The sequence below is a fragment of the Musca domestica genome, unplaced genomic scaffold (genome assembly GCF_030504385.1).
Source record: "Musca domestica strain aabys unplaced genomic scaffold, Musca_domestica.polishedcontigs.V.1.1 162, whole genome shotgun sequence".
NCBI lineage: Eukaryota > Metazoa > Arthropoda > Insecta > Diptera > Muscidae > Musca > Musca domestica.
In genome coordinates this window covers 1,156,012-1,172,642 of record NW_026712223.1, presented here as the reverse complement: position 1 = coordinate 1,172,642, position 16,631 = coordinate 1,156,012, and the positions used below count along the sequence as shown (strand labels likewise).

General features: G+C 35.3%; 6 protein-coding genes across 7 annotated transcripts; 3 read left to right on the top strand and 3 right to left on the bottom strand.

Moving 5' to 3' along the window:
- The first annotated feature begins 534 nt into the window (after positions 1–534).
- LOC131801501 (uncharacterized) lies at positions 535–8,658 on the top strand. Its single transcript, XM_059120263.1, has 4 exons — positions 535–721; positions 780–1,275; positions 2,974–3,388; positions 8,118–8,658. The coding sequence occupies exons 1-3, from the start codon at positions 619–621 to the stop codon at positions 3,125–3,127; spliced, it is 753 nt and encodes a 250-aa protein (XP_058976246.1). The 5' UTR covers positions 535–618; the 3' UTR covers positions 3,128–3,388; positions 8,118–8,658.
- LOC109612058 (uncharacterized) lies at positions 3,424–5,169 on the bottom strand. Its single transcript, XM_020035699.2, has 4 exons — positions 4,832–5,169; positions 4,290–4,461; positions 3,928–4,230; positions 3,424–3,857 (listed from the first exon to the last, which is right to left on the bottom strand). The coding sequence occupies exons 1-4, from the start codon at positions 5,167–5,169 to the stop codon at positions 3,447–3,449; spliced, it is 1,224 nt and encodes a 407-aa protein (XP_019891258.2). The 3' UTR covers positions 3,424–3,446.
- On the bottom strand, positions 5,830–7,823 carry LOC131801500 (uncharacterized). Its single transcript, XM_059120262.1, has 4 exons — positions 7,399–7,823; positions 6,948–7,119; positions 6,588–6,890; positions 5,830–6,535 (listed from the first exon to the last, which is right to left on the bottom strand). The coding sequence occupies exons 1-4, from the start codon at positions 7,737–7,739 to the stop codon at positions 6,125–6,127; spliced, it is 1,227 nt and encodes a 408-aa protein (XP_058976245.1). The 5' UTR covers positions 7,740–7,823; the 3' UTR covers positions 5,830–6,124.
- Positions 8,659–9,076: 418 nt separating the features above from the next.
- On the top strand, positions 9,077–11,222 carry LOC101894150 (uncharacterized). Of its 2 annotated transcripts, XM_059120258.1 has the most exons (6): positions 9,078–9,489; positions 9,557–9,936; positions 10,177–10,248; positions 10,334–10,467; positions 10,525–10,776; positions 10,838–11,222. In XM_059120258.1, the coding sequence occupies exons 1-6, from the start codon at positions 9,248–9,250 to the stop codon at positions 10,973–10,975; spliced, it is 1,218 nt and encodes a 405-aa protein (XP_058976241.1). In that variant the 5' UTR covers positions 9,078–9,247; the 3' UTR covers positions 10,976–11,222. The 2 variants fall into 2 exon arrangements, with proteins under 2 accessions (XP_058976242.1, XP_058976241.1); XM_059120259.1 differs by lacking the exon at positions 10,177–10,248 and having other exon boundaries at positions 9,077–9,489.
- Positions 11,062–12,180, bottom strand: LOC131801499 (small ribosomal subunit protein mS26-like). The gene is made up of 3 exons (XM_059120261.1): positions 11,861–12,180; positions 11,502–11,790; positions 11,062–11,429 (listed from the first exon to the last, which is right to left on the bottom strand). The coding sequence occupies exons 1-3, from the start codon at positions 12,067–12,069 to the stop codon at positions 11,226–11,228; spliced, it is 702 nt and encodes a 233-aa protein (XP_058976244.1). The 5' UTR covers positions 12,070–12,180; the 3' UTR covers positions 11,062–11,225.
- Positions 12,181–12,412: 232 nt separating this feature from the next.
- On the top strand, positions 12,413–15,028 carry LOC101893798 (UDP-glucosyltransferase 2). The gene is made up of 4 exons (XM_005180466.4): positions 12,413–13,362; positions 13,433–13,865; positions 13,922–14,153; positions 14,206–15,028. Exons 1-4 carry the CDS (start codon positions 12,881–12,883, stop codon positions 14,997–14,999), a joined length of 1,941 nt encoding a protein of 646 aa, XP_005180523.2. The 5' UTR covers positions 12,413–12,880; the 3' UTR covers positions 15,000–15,028.
- The last annotated feature ends 1,603 nt before the right edge of the window (positions 15,029–16,631 follow it).

Genomic DNA, 16,631 nt, shown 5'->3' with positions numbered 1-16,631 from the left:
AAGCTTCCATTGACGATGAACTGAAGTTCCTTTTCCACATTTGCACGTTATATGAACTCAGTTACATGCACCTTGGAATAACAACCTCTCAGGGAAAGAGGTTCCATGTAACCAGACAGGGAAGGTAAATGTATGGATGAACTCATGGTAGAGAATACAGGTAGTCGTATCTAATCAGCTGGACAATGAACTGTCAAACCAACTTTGACATTGAAAATTTTGATCGAAAAATTATTCAAATTTGTAAAAATTGTTGAAAAATAGACATCATAACAACCTCCAACCTTGTCGTATAAGAAAACGTATAAAAATCTACTTATTGTTGACAAAACATTTTAACAATTTTGACATATCAATGTTGCCAATCGTTTATGCATCTACCTGTATTCTTCTACCATCGATGAACTACATAATATTAATTTATTTATTTATTTTTTTTAATTTACCTACATTAATTTATTTATATTAACTAAGATATTATTATTATTATATGTTTATATTTTTTTCTACCAAAATATATGTCTCTCCAAGGTTTTTGAAGAGAAACCCTTTGTCATACAAGAATGGCATGATTATTTTGCCAACGAGAGTTACTTTCAACGTGATGATGGTGTCAAAATGATTTGGACTCAAGACGCTCTCAGGTGTTATCATGCAGATGGCACTGTTTTTACTACAGAAACTGAAGAGAAAACGCACATTTTTGGCTCAGATGAATTTGGTGAGTATTATGGACTTAAAAAGGAACTTTTTTAATTTTTACAATCCCTTCTCCACAGACAGCCAAATTTCTCAAAGCTCTTCGCATATTTTATGCGAAGAAGAAGAAGACATAGAAAAAGGTGTGAAATCTGAAAATATGAAGCGTTTTAACCATTTCAAAGCCATGAACACCGAATGCCCAGAAGAACATGAAGACGAGAGATTTGTTAATTATATTTGTAACAGGTTCTGGATGCAGCATACTTCATATGCTGGCGTACATATTAAATGGTTGGACACTTCCGCTTCCAACCAGTCGCCCATAATCATGGAAATTTTGGGTATTGAGGGTATTATTTTATATACACTCCCTGGGGATTCCAATCAAAGGAACTCATGCGAAAAACATTATGAGATGAAAGATCAAGAAGGAGCCTCTGGAAAAGCAATGCAGTTAGTTGTTCACCTTTGGATTGCAGATTGCTTACATTTTTCCGTGGATGAGGATGGTCTTGAGATTTCTGTGATATTGGAACGAAAATCTCTTTTAGAGGATGAGCAGAATATTGAAAGGTAATCTTTAGTTTATGACACTATAGAAAACAACGGCTCATCTACTCTACTGTAGATTATCCCTAAGGCTCATCTACTCTACTGTAGATGACCCCGCGGAACATCTATTCCACTGTAGATGACTCCTGGGCTCATCTACTCAACTGCAGATGACCCCTGGACTCATTTACTCTTCTGTAGATGACCCCTAGACTCATCTACTCTTCTGTAGATGACCCCTGGGCTCATCTACTCTGCTGTAGATGACCCCTGGGCTCAACTATCCCACTATATATGACCCTGGGCTCATCTACTCCACTGTATATGACCCCTGGGCTCATCTACTCCACTGTATATGACCCCTGGGCTCATCTACTCCACTGTAGATGACCCCTGGGCACATCTACTCCACTGTAGATGACCCCTGGGCTCTTATACTCTAGAAAACAACGACACTATAGAAAACAACGGCTCATCTACTCAACTGTAGATGACCCCTGGGCTCACCTACTCTACAGTAGATGACCCCTGGACTCATCTACTCAACTGTAGATGACCCCTGGGCTCATCTACTCAACTGCAGATGACCCCCCGGCTCATATACTCTTCTGTATATGACCCCTGGACTCATCTACTCTTCTGTAGATGACCCCTGGGATCATCTATCCCACTATATATGACCCCTGGGCTCATCTACTCCACTGTAGATGACCCCTGGGCACATCTACTCCACTGTAGATGACCCCTGGGCTCATATACTCTACAGTAGATGACCCCTGGGCTTATCTACTCTACTGTTGATAACGTCTGGGATTATCTACTTTTTTTGGACTCGTCTGCTTTAATCAAATCGACCCAAGGACTCGTATGCCAAAAATGTTGTCCTTTGTTCCACTGTACACATATTTTATCAAAATGCATTTTTAACAACATAGCTATTAAAATCCCTTGAAAACTTTATAAAACCGTTATTGAAAGAAATACATTTACCTACAAAGCTGCTATGCAACCAGTGAAAATTAACGACTATGTAGACTAGAAATCCCTTGACTCAAAGGAGATCGTTAATTCCGTGTCATTCGTTAAGAAAATATGAGTTCCTTTAACAATACCCTTGGGAGAGGCCCCCATTTCGACTTAACCGAGTGGAGAAAATTTTCAGCATATCTGGCTGAGGATATTTCGTCATGCAAGAAGAACATTGCTTCCATATCTGGCCACACATCCACTCTCTGTGACATAATGTCATTGTTGGGTGATGATACTTTGCATTTATGATTAGTGCGGAGCAGTGTTGGACATGAATACAGATGATGATAATGACGGCAATGGTGATGTGATGTGTTGCAAATGCATTGTGCCACGGATGCTGACAATGATAGTTGTTGTTGTTGCTGCTGTTCTGTTGACGGTGTGGAAGAACGTTAAAAACGGCAAAGGTTTAGCTTGAAATGTCTGGAATGCATTATTATCTTTTGCTCTGAACATTATTATGCAAATGAAAATGTTTTATCAAGTGGAAAATTGTCAGTCAGTTAAGACGTACATACGGCAAACCGCAAATTATCCCGGAGAAATGCTAAGAAAGAAAAAAACATCCCAGAGTGCTGCTCACACATTGTTTTCAAATTCAAATTAACATAAAAATAAATGTGTATTCATTTTACTTGAATCCTTTTCCTTGCACCCCCCCCCTTATTTTTATCTTTATCCTTGCAGGGATTCCTTAGTGCTGCGATTGTCATATGCAGATTATTTAACGGATGTTTTCAAACATTGGGTAAATCAAATTGCCACATTTTACCAATATAATGGTCAAATAAAAAAGCAACTCTATTTTGTGGAGAAACAAGGAAAGGGTAACGAATGGTAATTTTATATTCGCATTCGATTTTATAAATGTTTTTGTTTAAGGTTTTGAATTCCTTGAAGCTTTGCCTCAATCATCTGGTTATATATTTAACTGTGGTAACTGTATCCTCCAGGCCCAAGAATTGAAAACCATTAACGAATTGATGGAACACAAAATTGAGTACTTTGAACATGATATGAAGAAATTTCCAAGATTTCACTGCACTACCAGCAAAAAGCCAAACAAAGATGACATCTATTTTCCCATAATCAGTAGTCTAAGGTAAGTAAAAAATATTTCAGATAGAAGTCTTTGTAGAACTTACTTAAATTTATTTCCTTTACAACAAACCACTTTCTTCAAAATATTTTAGAGCATATAACAAGTGCTCTTGCACCCTTGGATTCTCATACATTGGTATGCGCATCTTTGCCAATTCCTCGGCATTCTTAAATGTTTCCGAAGTGAGACTCTTCGATGTGGTTCTATCCAATGCATCCATTGGAAATTCACTTAACGTTACATATATGCCAATTATTTCACAACGTTTTAATTCCAACAAAATACCTCTCCAACTAGGTATAGCATCGGTGGGATATTGGTTCTCCAATAATGTTTCTTTTAAATTGTGATAATAGGTTTGCAGTAATTTCTTTCTATTATTCTTTAGGACCGGCAATTCTAAACTCGTGTAAAGGAAACAACTCAAATCATAACCACAGCTGGCCCAAAAGGTTTCTTGGAAATCCACCTAAAAATTTTAGAATAATGTTTTTTTTTTAAAAAAAAAAACTTCAGAAGATTCCCCATTCAAAACTTACAAATAATGCATCCATAGGTTCCTGAGACTCCTGGTCATACTTAAAAAGTATATTGTTTACCCACATGTCTCCATGATTTATGACATTAAAACTGCTGTTGGCGGGATCCACTGCTTGCTTTGCCAAATCATTGAATCTATTTTTAAGTTCATGTAGTCTTGGCTTTAAATGTTCATATCCTGGCCAGTTTTGAGTCATATTTGCCACATACTCGAAACCTCCAAAGATAATGGCTTCACCCACAGCATCCAAATATCCTTTGGCCAATTGAGATTTTCTCAGGCTCTCAACTACTTGGGGGAACTGAAAGAATTTTCTTAGCTCATTTGGTTACATTTTGTATTGTTTATTTCAAAACTTACCCGTTTCTGATATAACATAGAGGCCGCATGATATTTTCCTAATTTCTTCATCACCAAATTCGCTTGGGCTGCATTCAATCCCTTCACTCTATCGGCACAGTAGTAACCCAATGCATTTAAATTTTCCAGAACATAAAATTCTTGGTGTCCTCGGTGTTCAGTTAGGAAGCATCTGGAAATAAAGTGTATTAAAAATTAATAATTTCCATTATCTTTTTTTATTAACTCATTAATGGTTTCATGAATCTCTTTGTTTTCTCTTCTCTTAACATGAATTACGGTTGTTATTCTCTTTGAATATCAGAGTACCACATGAGTTCTTGAAACTTCTCTGTTTACTTTTGCCATTAACCATTAGAGACTAAACCTTAGTGGCAACGTATAGCAGATTTACAGTTTACATGATTTACTAAGCCTAGTGGATTTAAATTTTCAATACAATAAACATACTTTTACTTTAATTCAGATGTTTTATCCGATAAAGAAATATTACTGTAATTGTTTTAAAATAAAATATTACCAAGTAAAATTTAAGCACTTACGTGGCAAACAGTTTCTCCTTTTCTCTTTCCTCCATAACATTCAAATATGTTTCCATGACTGGCAGAACTTTCGTAAGCATCAAACTTTCATTTGTTCCAATCTTTGTTATTCCTTGTTTTAGAATTTTTAAAATAAACGATGTCTCTTGGTTATCATTGCCATTCAGTACGTATTGAACGTTCACCACATAGATGTCACTGCAAAAGTTTTCGCCATTCTCTGATAAAATCTTAAAATCACTAGCTTTTATTTTCACACATTCGGCAGTTGTTTGATGTATTTCACACACAACACGAACGATAAGAGCTTCGTCGACAAGTTTAGGTACTATAGGCATAGACAAATTAAGGTATAGACTAAAAAGTTGTCTCATCTGTTATGTTCGAAAAAAGTGCTTCAATAGATGTCGTTCATGCTGTGAGAGAGCAAAAGTCTATTCACTCAATTCTCTCAAAATACAAAATATTGAATATTTTTATGATTCTTTATTACTTATCAATTAAAAACGAAACAGTGACTTTGTTTATTTTTACATTATCCAAATATGACGTGAAATATAAAAATATAGAACTTAAATAGCAAAAAATTAATAAATTATTTTCGAAGTCGAGTGACTTCACTAGCCCTGAGTGACTTGACTGGCCCAAGATCAACAATAGTGACATCTGCCGGAAGGGGTAAATTTTAAAACTTTTTAGTCTATACCTTAATTTGTCTATGCTATAGGTGCAACCATATTCAATGGGAGGGGAAATGTATGTGCTATTCTCCGTCAATAGAACTTTACTGGAGGGCGATTTTGCTATAACTGAACCATACATTGGTTACACGAAAGCTTGTAGATAAAACTTAATTGCTCACTATTGTGAAATAAAATTAGTGAGTATTGTTTGTGGGCTCCCAAAAGCTATTGTTTGTCACAAAAACAAAATGGTATAATTAAAGGTAAAAAACGAAAAAATAAAAATATTGTAATTTAATTTTTTTTAATGCACCTACATTTATTTTTTTATAAAATATTCAAGAATCAAGGCCGATCTAGAACCTGCAAGATTCTACTACTATTTTTGTAATTTTTTTAGATTTCATAGGGAAAAGCTTGGTAGTCGTGGTAACATTTTTACATTCTTTCAAGTTCTGGAATTAAATATATATTCATTTATCCATTGTATATACACAAATCAGATATAGTAAAAGGTTTTTTTTGGTTGATGTTATTATTTGAAATAGGGTGACTTTAAATTAATTTTACAATGGCTCCAACATTCTATAATAATACAATTTGAATTACTTTACAACAATCCACTCTCTTCAAAACATTTCAATGTATACAATAAATTATCCTTGACTCTTTGATTGGCATACATTGGGGTACGCATCTTTGACATTTCATCGGGATTTTCAAAGGTTTCCAAAGTGAAATGTTTCGATGATGTCTTATCCAAGGCAATTATTGGTAATTCACATAACGAGACATACAAAGCAATTAGTTCACAATGTTTGACTTCCGCCAAAACATCATCCAAACTGGGTATATTATCCACCTCAAATCTACTCTCCACCAAAGTTTTTCTTAGAGCCTCACAATAGGTTTGCAACAAATCTTCTTTCTTTTCCTGCAAAACTGACAATTCCAAACTTGTGTACAGGAAATAATTCAAATCGAAACCACAACTGCCCCAGAATGTGTTTTGAAAATCCACCTTGAATGGGAATATTTGTAAGAAACATGTTTTACATTTATATAAAACTTACAAAAACAGCATCTAGTGGGTTTTGGGTATCTTTGTCATACTTAAAAAGCATGTTATTAACCCACAAGTCTCCATGGGTAATAACGTTTAAAGTACTCCTAGAGGGATCCACCACTTGCTTTACCAAATCATTAAAGCCATTTTTAAGATTAAACAGCCTAGGTGCCAAGTGTTGGTATCCCGGCCATTTTTCAATCATATTTGCCACATATTCAAAACCTCCAAAGGCAATTGCTTCGGCCACAACATCTGCTGCTCCTTTGGCAAAATGGGATTTTTCAAGACTGTCAACAATATCAGGGAACTGTAATGATTCAATTTTGTTAATGAGGTTACATTCTTCAATTTCAATTCAACGTACCTCTTTCTGATATAAAATTGAGGCCGCATGGTATTTGGCAATTTTTTGCATTACCATGTGGCCTTCGGCTTCGTTCAAACCTTTCACACGATCGCCGCACATATAACCCAAAGTGTTTAAATTTTCCAAAAGATAGAATTCATGTTTCCCTTGGCGTTCAGTTAAAAAACATCTGAATTGTGAAGTTATAGAAGAAAATAATGACTGAAATTAATACTTGGTGTTTCATTATAATCGAGTTACTATGTTTATGTTTCATTTATTAACTCTCTTAACAATTTCTCTTTGTTACTGTTATCGGGGTTCACAAAGAGATATGTAAAGAGACAAACAAGTGATTGCAGTTTGCTTTACAAAAATGTCATTCGGAGAGTTTAATTTATATTAAAACAACAATAATAATGATAATAGTGATAATAATAATAATAAACTTGTATCTTTTACTACTCACTTGGCAAATAATTTGTCGGTCCCTTTCCCCTCCACAGTGCTCAAATACCCTTCCATAGCCGGTAATACTTCGGTAAACATTAACTGTTCGTTGGTTCCAATTTCGGCAATTTCCGGTATCATTAGTTTTAAAATAAAAGACTTTTGCATGGCATTGCCGTTTATTTCGTAGTTTACATCGACTTCATAGATGTCACTGCAAAAATTTTCTCCATTCGCTGAAGATAATTTAAAATCACAAGCTTTTATTTCAACACACTCGACAGTTGTTTTGTGAGCTTCACACAACGCAAGCACAATGCGAGCTTCGTTAAGAAGAGTAGGCACCAAGGGTGAAGACATTTCTGGGGGTGGTGAATTATGTACGCAAAAAAAAACAACACAGCGTCCTCCGTCAATGGAACTTTACTCATAAGTGAATAAACTATAACTAAACTTTTCATTGTAGCGTTATCTAAAATAGTGTTGCCAGACTCAAAATTTTACCCAACATTGCGAAATAAACAAATGTTAGAGGGTAAATATTTTTGGATGATTGATACAAATTCTAATAAAAAGTCGAGAGTATTTATTTATTTTAAATACAAACAACTGTCATTTTCTATTCAATAACAAATTGTTTTGAAATTACATAATATTGTTTTTGTGAAATTATTTTTGATATCTTAGATCTTAAAAAAAAGAAATTTTAAGGAAAACATTTAAATTTATTTCTTTTAGAGTTTATTGCAAAATACCAACTCAGCTGCAAAACTCCCAAAATATTTGCCAATTTATGGAAACACTTGAAAATGTCGAATTTAAAAAATTACAATCTAAACTGAAAGAACTTGTTGAATTCCATTTACGACCCCAATCGGCTCTTAAAGTCAAACGAAATTTTAGCATCGTAGCATGGCAAAAACGCCATCAACAGCACGAGAAGCGAAAAGCTGTGGAATTACAAAGGAAGGGCCTGTATCATGCAATGGTTAAACATCGTAAATATCCAAAATATTTTGATTTTATGTCGATCTATGAAGGTCATGTACGTTATCTGAACTTCTTTGAATTTCTATTATCAAAATGTCAAAATGAAGAAGTTAAGCGGGAAGAAGTATATTGGGATTTGAAAGAAGAAACAAACAATGTAAATTCATTAAACTCAAAATCAAGACGTTCCAAATCTTCTTGTAAATATGGTACTTATGATGAACCATAAGATTTCCGTTTTTATTCTCCATATGTGTATGTTTATATATATTTAATTAAATAAACAAATTACATATCAAAATAAGAATTAATATTTAAAGAATAGACTCTTTAAAATGTTTAAGAACCGAATACTCCATTAACTTCGTCGAAGATTTCCGTAAATTCCAGACAGCTGTTTTCTCAAATCCTGTATCATGGTTTCTGTCGATCTTTATCACCCTTATATTTGTTAAAAAAGCCGGCCTCGAGTTGAAGGAACTTACTCCCCCGGTTCATTAATGAATGTGGCCAGCGGTTCGATTTCCCATGTCTCATTCGTAAACAACAGAGGTCCCTCGGTGATTTTGCTTTCTCGTTCTTTTTTATCGGGCATTTCTTTTTTATTTCTTATTTGGCAAACAATCGATGTCAATGTCGATAGTAACGATAAGATACTTTAAAAGAAGTTATCGATTGTTAACTTTTTCTTTTGTAATTATCGAAAGAAATGGCTATACTCGTGGTATAATTCCAAATGTAGGAACAATTGACTTCCTGAGGTTTTTTTTAACAATTTTAAATTTTGAATAGTTTGTACCGAAAGTGCTAATAATTATATAGTGTATTTAGAATATTAAGAATAAAACGCACAATAGAACCGAAAATAAGTTAAACCTATGTCCACAAGTAATGAGAAAAAGCCTGCCTCAAAAATGCCAGCTGTCAACAATGCGGTTCCTTCTGTTACTCCCATTGAGGGGAATGTTAAACGTGAAAACAGCTCTCCCATAGTGAATGGAATCACTAAATTATCCTCACTGACTCCGGCCAGGGACTTGACTTTGGGCGGCAGGGGAAGCTCCACAGCGGCCAAAAAAGTATTTCTGCCAAATCTCAACGTGGTTAGAAACAAGAATACGTAAGTGCAAATGTAGTGTCATCATCATCGTCTCGAAGATCTATTTTATGTATTTTCCTTAATACAGCAATGTTAAAACCTCGAAAGATACCACACAAATGCGTGGTCGTGGCCGGGGGCGTGGTGCAGACAGAGGTGCTGGTAGGGGCGGAAGTCGTGGCGGAAGAGGTGGTGCTTCAAATTTGATACAGACTGCGGGCGTTTTCTCTGAAGGAGCTGGAGCTGTGAACATACGCAAAACAACAAATTCGTCAGGATACTCCAGAGATGTGGATGACTCACCATCAGCCATGCGTAAACCCACCATATTTAAAACAGAAAAGAAAATGGATTTAAAGGCTGAATTAGCTAGAGATAAAGATATACTAAGAGGCCTAGATGATGATGAGGAAGAAGATGATGAACAAAAGACTGATATGGATAGAATACCTGTGCTACTGAATGAGGGTAAGTGGTATATTTAAATGCATTTTTTACGGGAATTTGAGCAAGCAATATGGCCTGAGCCCAACGACCCATAAATGCTGCCAAAACATCCTATATTAGTTCAGAAGTTCACCGAAGGACTTCTATTAACATTTCGAAGTACCTTCCGAATGGACTATTTCATTAAATGAATGAATTTCGTTTAATACCATTGTCCTTGCCCTATTTCCTCTAAAAAATATTTGGATTTTCTAACTAAAGCCAAATGGAAGTACATAAAACCCGAAATAAAAACCGAAGTCTCTAACACCCAATCATCCTTATCAAGTGAAGGTAATTTATAAGTATCCCTATCAAACATATCGCCCCCAAATATTCGCCCCAAAATGTTTACTAACCGTTTATTTTTATTTAACAGATGCTGTGGCCATAGCATCACAAATCCAGTCAATGCACGTTGCCCAGCAACAAAATCGCCCATTGCCTCGTTATCCCCAGTCATTGGACGAACTTTTAAATAATACATCAGATTCCAAAATATTCCTAATGCAGGTAAGTTAACATAACAATTGTCATTTTTTTTCTAATTAAAAAAGTGTTTCCTTCCAGCTGCCTGATACTTTACCATGTGTAGATGATGACAATGATTCGCCAGAGATAACAAAATCTCCTAATGAAGATCCTAAAGCACCTGCACCCGCCATTGAAAATCAGAAAAAAACTGTCAAAGAACATATTCTTAAGAAAATGGAAGAGGGTCAAGTGGGGCGTTTGATACGCTATAAATCCGGTAAAACGAAACTAGTTTTAGGAGAAACACAATTTGACTTGGACATTGGCATGGAAACTGGTTTTCTACAGGTATTATCCCAGAAAAATATTGCATATATTCAGAACATTTTAAATTTTCATTTGGTTGCAGGATTTAATGTCAATCAGCTGTAATCGAGAGGAACGAAGCGGTAATATGATTAATTTAGGACCCATACAAGCCAAAATCACAGCCACTCCTGACTGGGAACATTTACTAAAACAGCCTCTATCGGATGGTAAACTATAGCACATGCTATCTGTATGTTGTGCTCTTATTGGCATGTTTATTTGTTTCCTTAAACAATTCGTCGTGTATATAAAAACGAAAATACGTTTTAGTAATGATTTTTGTTATTGGCCTTTTATTCTAAAGAGCTCTGAAATTATTCTGCATTTTTCCACATCATCTTCAAAAGAAAAATAAAACAAATGATTAGCTATGTTAGAGACTCCACTGATGTAACAATAAAAATACAGCTGAGACTTAAAATAAACCTTTAGTTTTGGGCTTCAATGCGTTCTTCTGTAGACTCTAAAAGGTTTTGATTGCCACCGCCAGAGGTATTTCCGGGAGTTGTTGAACGGCCGTGATACAGATTACCTTGCAAATCTATGGAGAAATTATAATCGATAGGATTTGCCAAGGCCTGTTCGATGGCAGCATCAAGATTTTCTCGGGTAATGAATGTCTTGGAAAGTTCCTAGGGTGGAAGAATAAAATTAGTTAAACATTTGCTCTACAAAATTGTTGAACCAGTCTTCAACTGTTTTACCTTTTCTTTCCTCACTAAAGCTTCAATCTTTTCCATTCTTTCCTCTTCTCTTTCTTCGGCCAGTCTTAATCTTTCTTGTACATATTGCTGCTTTTCTTGGTGCTCCCTGGCCAAACGTTGCTCACGCAGAGCAGCTACTTCTCTATTCCATTTCTCATTCTCTTGTAAGCAACGTTGGAATTCTGCTTCTTCCTGCTCAGGAGTCAAAACGAAATGATCTGCTGAGGATGTTTCGGCAATGCGTTGATTCTCCTCCCTCAAATACTGTCTTACGGAACGTAATTGTGTTCTAAAAATAATAACAAGGGGAAGTTATTGGGTCAAATCGTTATTTAGCTGAACATATCGAGATAAATTACTTGTAATTGTTGTGAAGACGTAAAAGTTCTGCCTTTTCTTCGGGTGATTGTTGTTTTCTTTCCGGCACACGAAACAATTTACTTTTGGCCGTAGGCAACCAACGGGGCTTGCGTCTCCAACGGACAAATTCCAATGAGAATCCGGAACTACCTACTTTGCCTTCCGTAGCAGCGAGGCGGCTAAGTATTCCAGACGAGGCCCTTAACATATTGATATATACTTAGCCAAGGAACCAAGGAAGAGATACACGCACGTTGAGGAGACGAATTTGTCGGTGTTACGCGATTTTAGGGACAAGTAGATCGACTTTAGAGCATCAAGAGATTTTGTAAATGTGATGGCAAAGCAGAACAAAAGCCTTGCATTGTGTTTCGACCGATAAGGCCGATATGAAAATGTAACTTTTCATGCGTTGAACTGATGTGATGTTTATTCTTAATTTTAGTAAAGCATAGAGTGTTGTGCCAGAATAAATTTTAAATACGAAATAGAAATGTATTTAAATAGTGAACACTATTACCATCCGTAACGATATTGACGACATATATCGTATAAAACTCCCAGCTGTGTTGGTCATCGTTTTAGGGATGTATAGTTGATAAGTCAAAAGTCGATTAATGAATTAGTGAAAAGTCGGACTGTATAACACTAGTTTGTTTACCATCCTATCTGTCATCTATTTTGCAAATTCGCAAAAATACAAAAGATATACGCGTACTAAAACGTAAACCAATTATACATTAATTTTTTATTACACAATTTTTGCATAAATTATTAACGTTATGTAAATCCAAGGCATTTATATACGAATACCACCAAACCAAGGCGTTGTCGCAAAAAGAAACGCAAAGCAATAGTAGCAAAACAGGATTTGACCACGTATCTCTTTGGGAAAATCGAGAGGGGCATGGAAAATCTTGCTTAACAACATTGCCAGCCAACACCTACACATCACAAAAATTGGTGCGGATTCAAATAAAAGCAGATATGACCTCCTAAAATAAGACTGAAATACAAAAATGTTAAAACTCAAGGAGTTCTTGAAAGGATGTTGCTTGATTTTATGGCTTGTACTAAGTTCCATGCCACAATGCCATGGAACTCATGTACTGGCAGTTTTGCCAAGCGTTTGGAAATCTCATTACTTATTTGGTTATCATTTGCTGGAGCAAATGGTGCAACAAAGAAATTACTCAGTTACTTTGGTAAGCCCTTATAAAGGGGGTGGTCGTGAAAAAAGTTCCACAGAAATGGATGATCCCAGATTTAAGGAAATACAAATTGATGGATTGCTGGAGAATTGGACGGAGATGGGGCTGAGCTTTGACATTGAAGAAATGTACAGCAAATCTGTTTTGGAACATTTTACACGTTTGATGTATGCCACCACTAGTAACACAGATGCATTGTTACAAAGTCCAAAGGTGCGTGAGTTGCTGCATTCACAACAACAGTTCGACTTGCTAGTTGTGGATTTATTCTTAAGTGATGCTTTAATGGGGTGAGTAGAACTTCAAAGCTAACTTCACTATCTATGCATTTATTGATTTTTATTTTTTCTCAACCCACAGATTATCGTTTTTCTATCAAATACCTACTGTAGTTATAAGTCCAAGTGGTTCCAACACTTGGCTCAATCAACGTTTCGGCAATTCTCAAAATGCCGCCTTAGATCCTAGTAATTTTCTCGCCTACTCAAAACACATGACCCTATGGCAACGTAGTGTAAACACGTTAATGGTTATGTTTGAGAAGTTAACTTATTCCTTTTTCCATATGATCTCTCAACAAGTTGTCTACACAAAACACTTTGAACCTCTTTGCCAAAACTCCCCCTGGTGTAATACTTTACCCGACCACAAGGACCTCATTCAAAACCTATCATTAGCTTTAATCAATACACATCCTGTTCTACAATATCCTAGAGCATTTTTGCCCAATATGTTAACTATAGCTGGAGTCCATCTCAAAAATGATAATGACAATGAGCTTGTTTTACCCACGGTAAGTAATGCGAACACAAATAAGAGAATCTTGGAATTTATCGTTTCTATTTACAGCATTTGAAGGAATTTATTGAAGAAGCTGTCCAGGGGGTGGTCTATATTAGCTTTGGAGCCAATGTTTATGACTTTCCCCAGGAAAAAATAGAGTTGTTTTTAGATGTCTTTGAAACACTGCCCAATATGCGTTTTATTGTCAAATACGATGAAGACGAGCCTTTGGAAATGACTTTGAATGTAAGCAGCAAAGTTATGGTACAAAACTGGTGGCCTCAACAAGCTATACTGGGTAAGTATTCCAATAAATATCTTAAAATTGAAATTAGTATTTGCTCTTTTAGCTCACACTAATGTTAAGCTGTTTATAAGTTCCTGCGGCTTTATGAGTGTAACTGAAGCAATAAATTTTGTCAAACCTATTTTGGCTATACCCATAACACCAGAGCAACATGTCCTGGCTAGAAACCTACAAGAACAAGGTTCAGCCTTTATATTAAATTATAACGATCTATCCTATGATCAACTTTTGTTTGCTATAAACGAAACATTGACCAACACCAAGAAATACCACGACTCGTTGTCGGTACTTAAATCTCAACTCACCGAAGATATACTGGGACTGAAACCAATGGATAAAGTTATAAATGCAATTGAAATGACACTCACGACCAAAGGCCTGAAATATCTGAAAACACATTCTCACCATCTGAATTTTTGGAGTTCAATACTTATGGATGTCATGCTTATTTTGCTATTTGGCCTGTTGGCTATTTTGGCCATTCCCTTCCTTTTGACCAGTTGCATTTTGCGTAAATCCTATCAAAATCAATCGACGACCAACCTTACCATGTTAAAAAATCAAATACGTTATCAGCGCCAGGTAAATGATTTCCTCAGCAATTGCTCTAATCCGAAGCATAGACATGCAAATGAAAGTGGTGAAGACTTGTCTTTAAAAACGGTGCGTCGTTCATCTTCAAACTCGGATTTGCAGCGTAAGCGTTTATCCTCAGCTTGTTCGCATAGTTCCTCGTGTTTCTATTGCTCTTCGGGTTCGTCGTCAGCACCGGGCACACCTTTAACACGAGAATCGCCCTCCTTCAGGAAATCACTGGAATCAAATGACACTCAATAAGTAGAATTTTTTGAAAAAAAAAAGAAAAACATATGAGATATATAATAATATGGAACTGTAGTCTACATACATCTACGAGTATATACTGTATAGGGTATAAGTGAGATACGTTTGTATTGATTTATTTTATATGTAATTGTTGTTTTATTAATATTTGTGTGTTTTAGACTAAGAAAAAAAGAGAACGATATCAATCACATTTTTAACGAATTTATGGTCAAATTCATAGATATAAAAAATATGTAAGATTCTTGTATATAAAAATATAATGGAACCTTAATATTAAATGATGGATTTTTGCAATTGATATGTTTACTTTTTCGGCATCACATGGTTTTAGTCTATATAGATGTTATTGTTTATATTTTAACTAACTTTATAATTACTCAAAATTATTAATATTTGTTATCATCTGTGTATTTATTATAATATTAGATGTAAAAACTAACTTTAATCAAAATTAATATAAACAACTCTAAATTGGGTTTAAAGTGAAATATTGGTTGATTTATTTATTTTTCTTGGCGAATTAAGTGAATAGATAACTTTATTAAGTCAGTTGTTACATGTTGCAAGAGTCTTTTTATCACAATGATAAAATTATTCTGGACTAGACGTAGTATAAGCGTGGATTGTCGAAATCACTGTAATAGGAATTACTTTGACCGGGAAGAATGACAGGGCAAAACTAGTAATTATCAACATATGAAAAGTTGATAATCATGCTGCTATTCTTCACTCGTATGTGAATTTTTTCGGGCACGGAACGGTTTGTTTTGATTCAAAAACGGGGGTAACAAAATAGATTACTGTCTTATCACCATTTTATCGATTACACATGGCAAATCGGCTGCACCAATCGATTATTCAAAAGTCGACCTACGTATCCCTAACTCGAGTAATTTCAAAGTAACGAATATCTTGATGGGTATGGATGCTGATGAAATTTTATAAACAAAAGAAAGACAAAGATCAGAAAATTTGTATAACATGACATAATCGGCCCAATTACGGTTGTCGTTACTATAGTCGTCGTCGACTTTATGTGCGAGTCGCCCTCGCCGTCGCTTCGATTCAAAAATGGTATTATGGTAAGGCATAGAAGCGACATCGACAGTTTAAAATAAAAGTTGGCAACAATTAAAAAAACGTTGGCAACATTCCCTTGTTATTGACAAAAAAGATATTTTTTTTTTTTTGGTATTTTGAATTCTAATTTCGACTCTTTTGGAAAAATAAAAAATATAGTGTAAAAATGAAGATTATAAATGCGTTACATATCTTAAGTTCAAGTGAGGATGAAGAGAAGAATGTATTAGTTGTGCAGCGGCGAGTGTTAAGGCAGCCAACAAACATATTTGCATTGCCTGGCTCTTGATTGTGTTGTTCCAAAAGTTTACGCCGCTCTTTTAAGAGTTCAATAGTTCCTACTTTCCTTGATGACTTTTTACCATTGTTTTTTTTTTTCTGTGCGATCGAGAAGCTTCAATAGTAGGTTACATCAGTCTCGTCATCAGCATTGTTCACTTGCTCATTTTCATGAACTATAACGTCTATTCACGACCTGGTGGATTCAATAACTTTTGAAACTGCATTATATTCGCGACAAACTCCTCCAAAGGCGACAAAGTC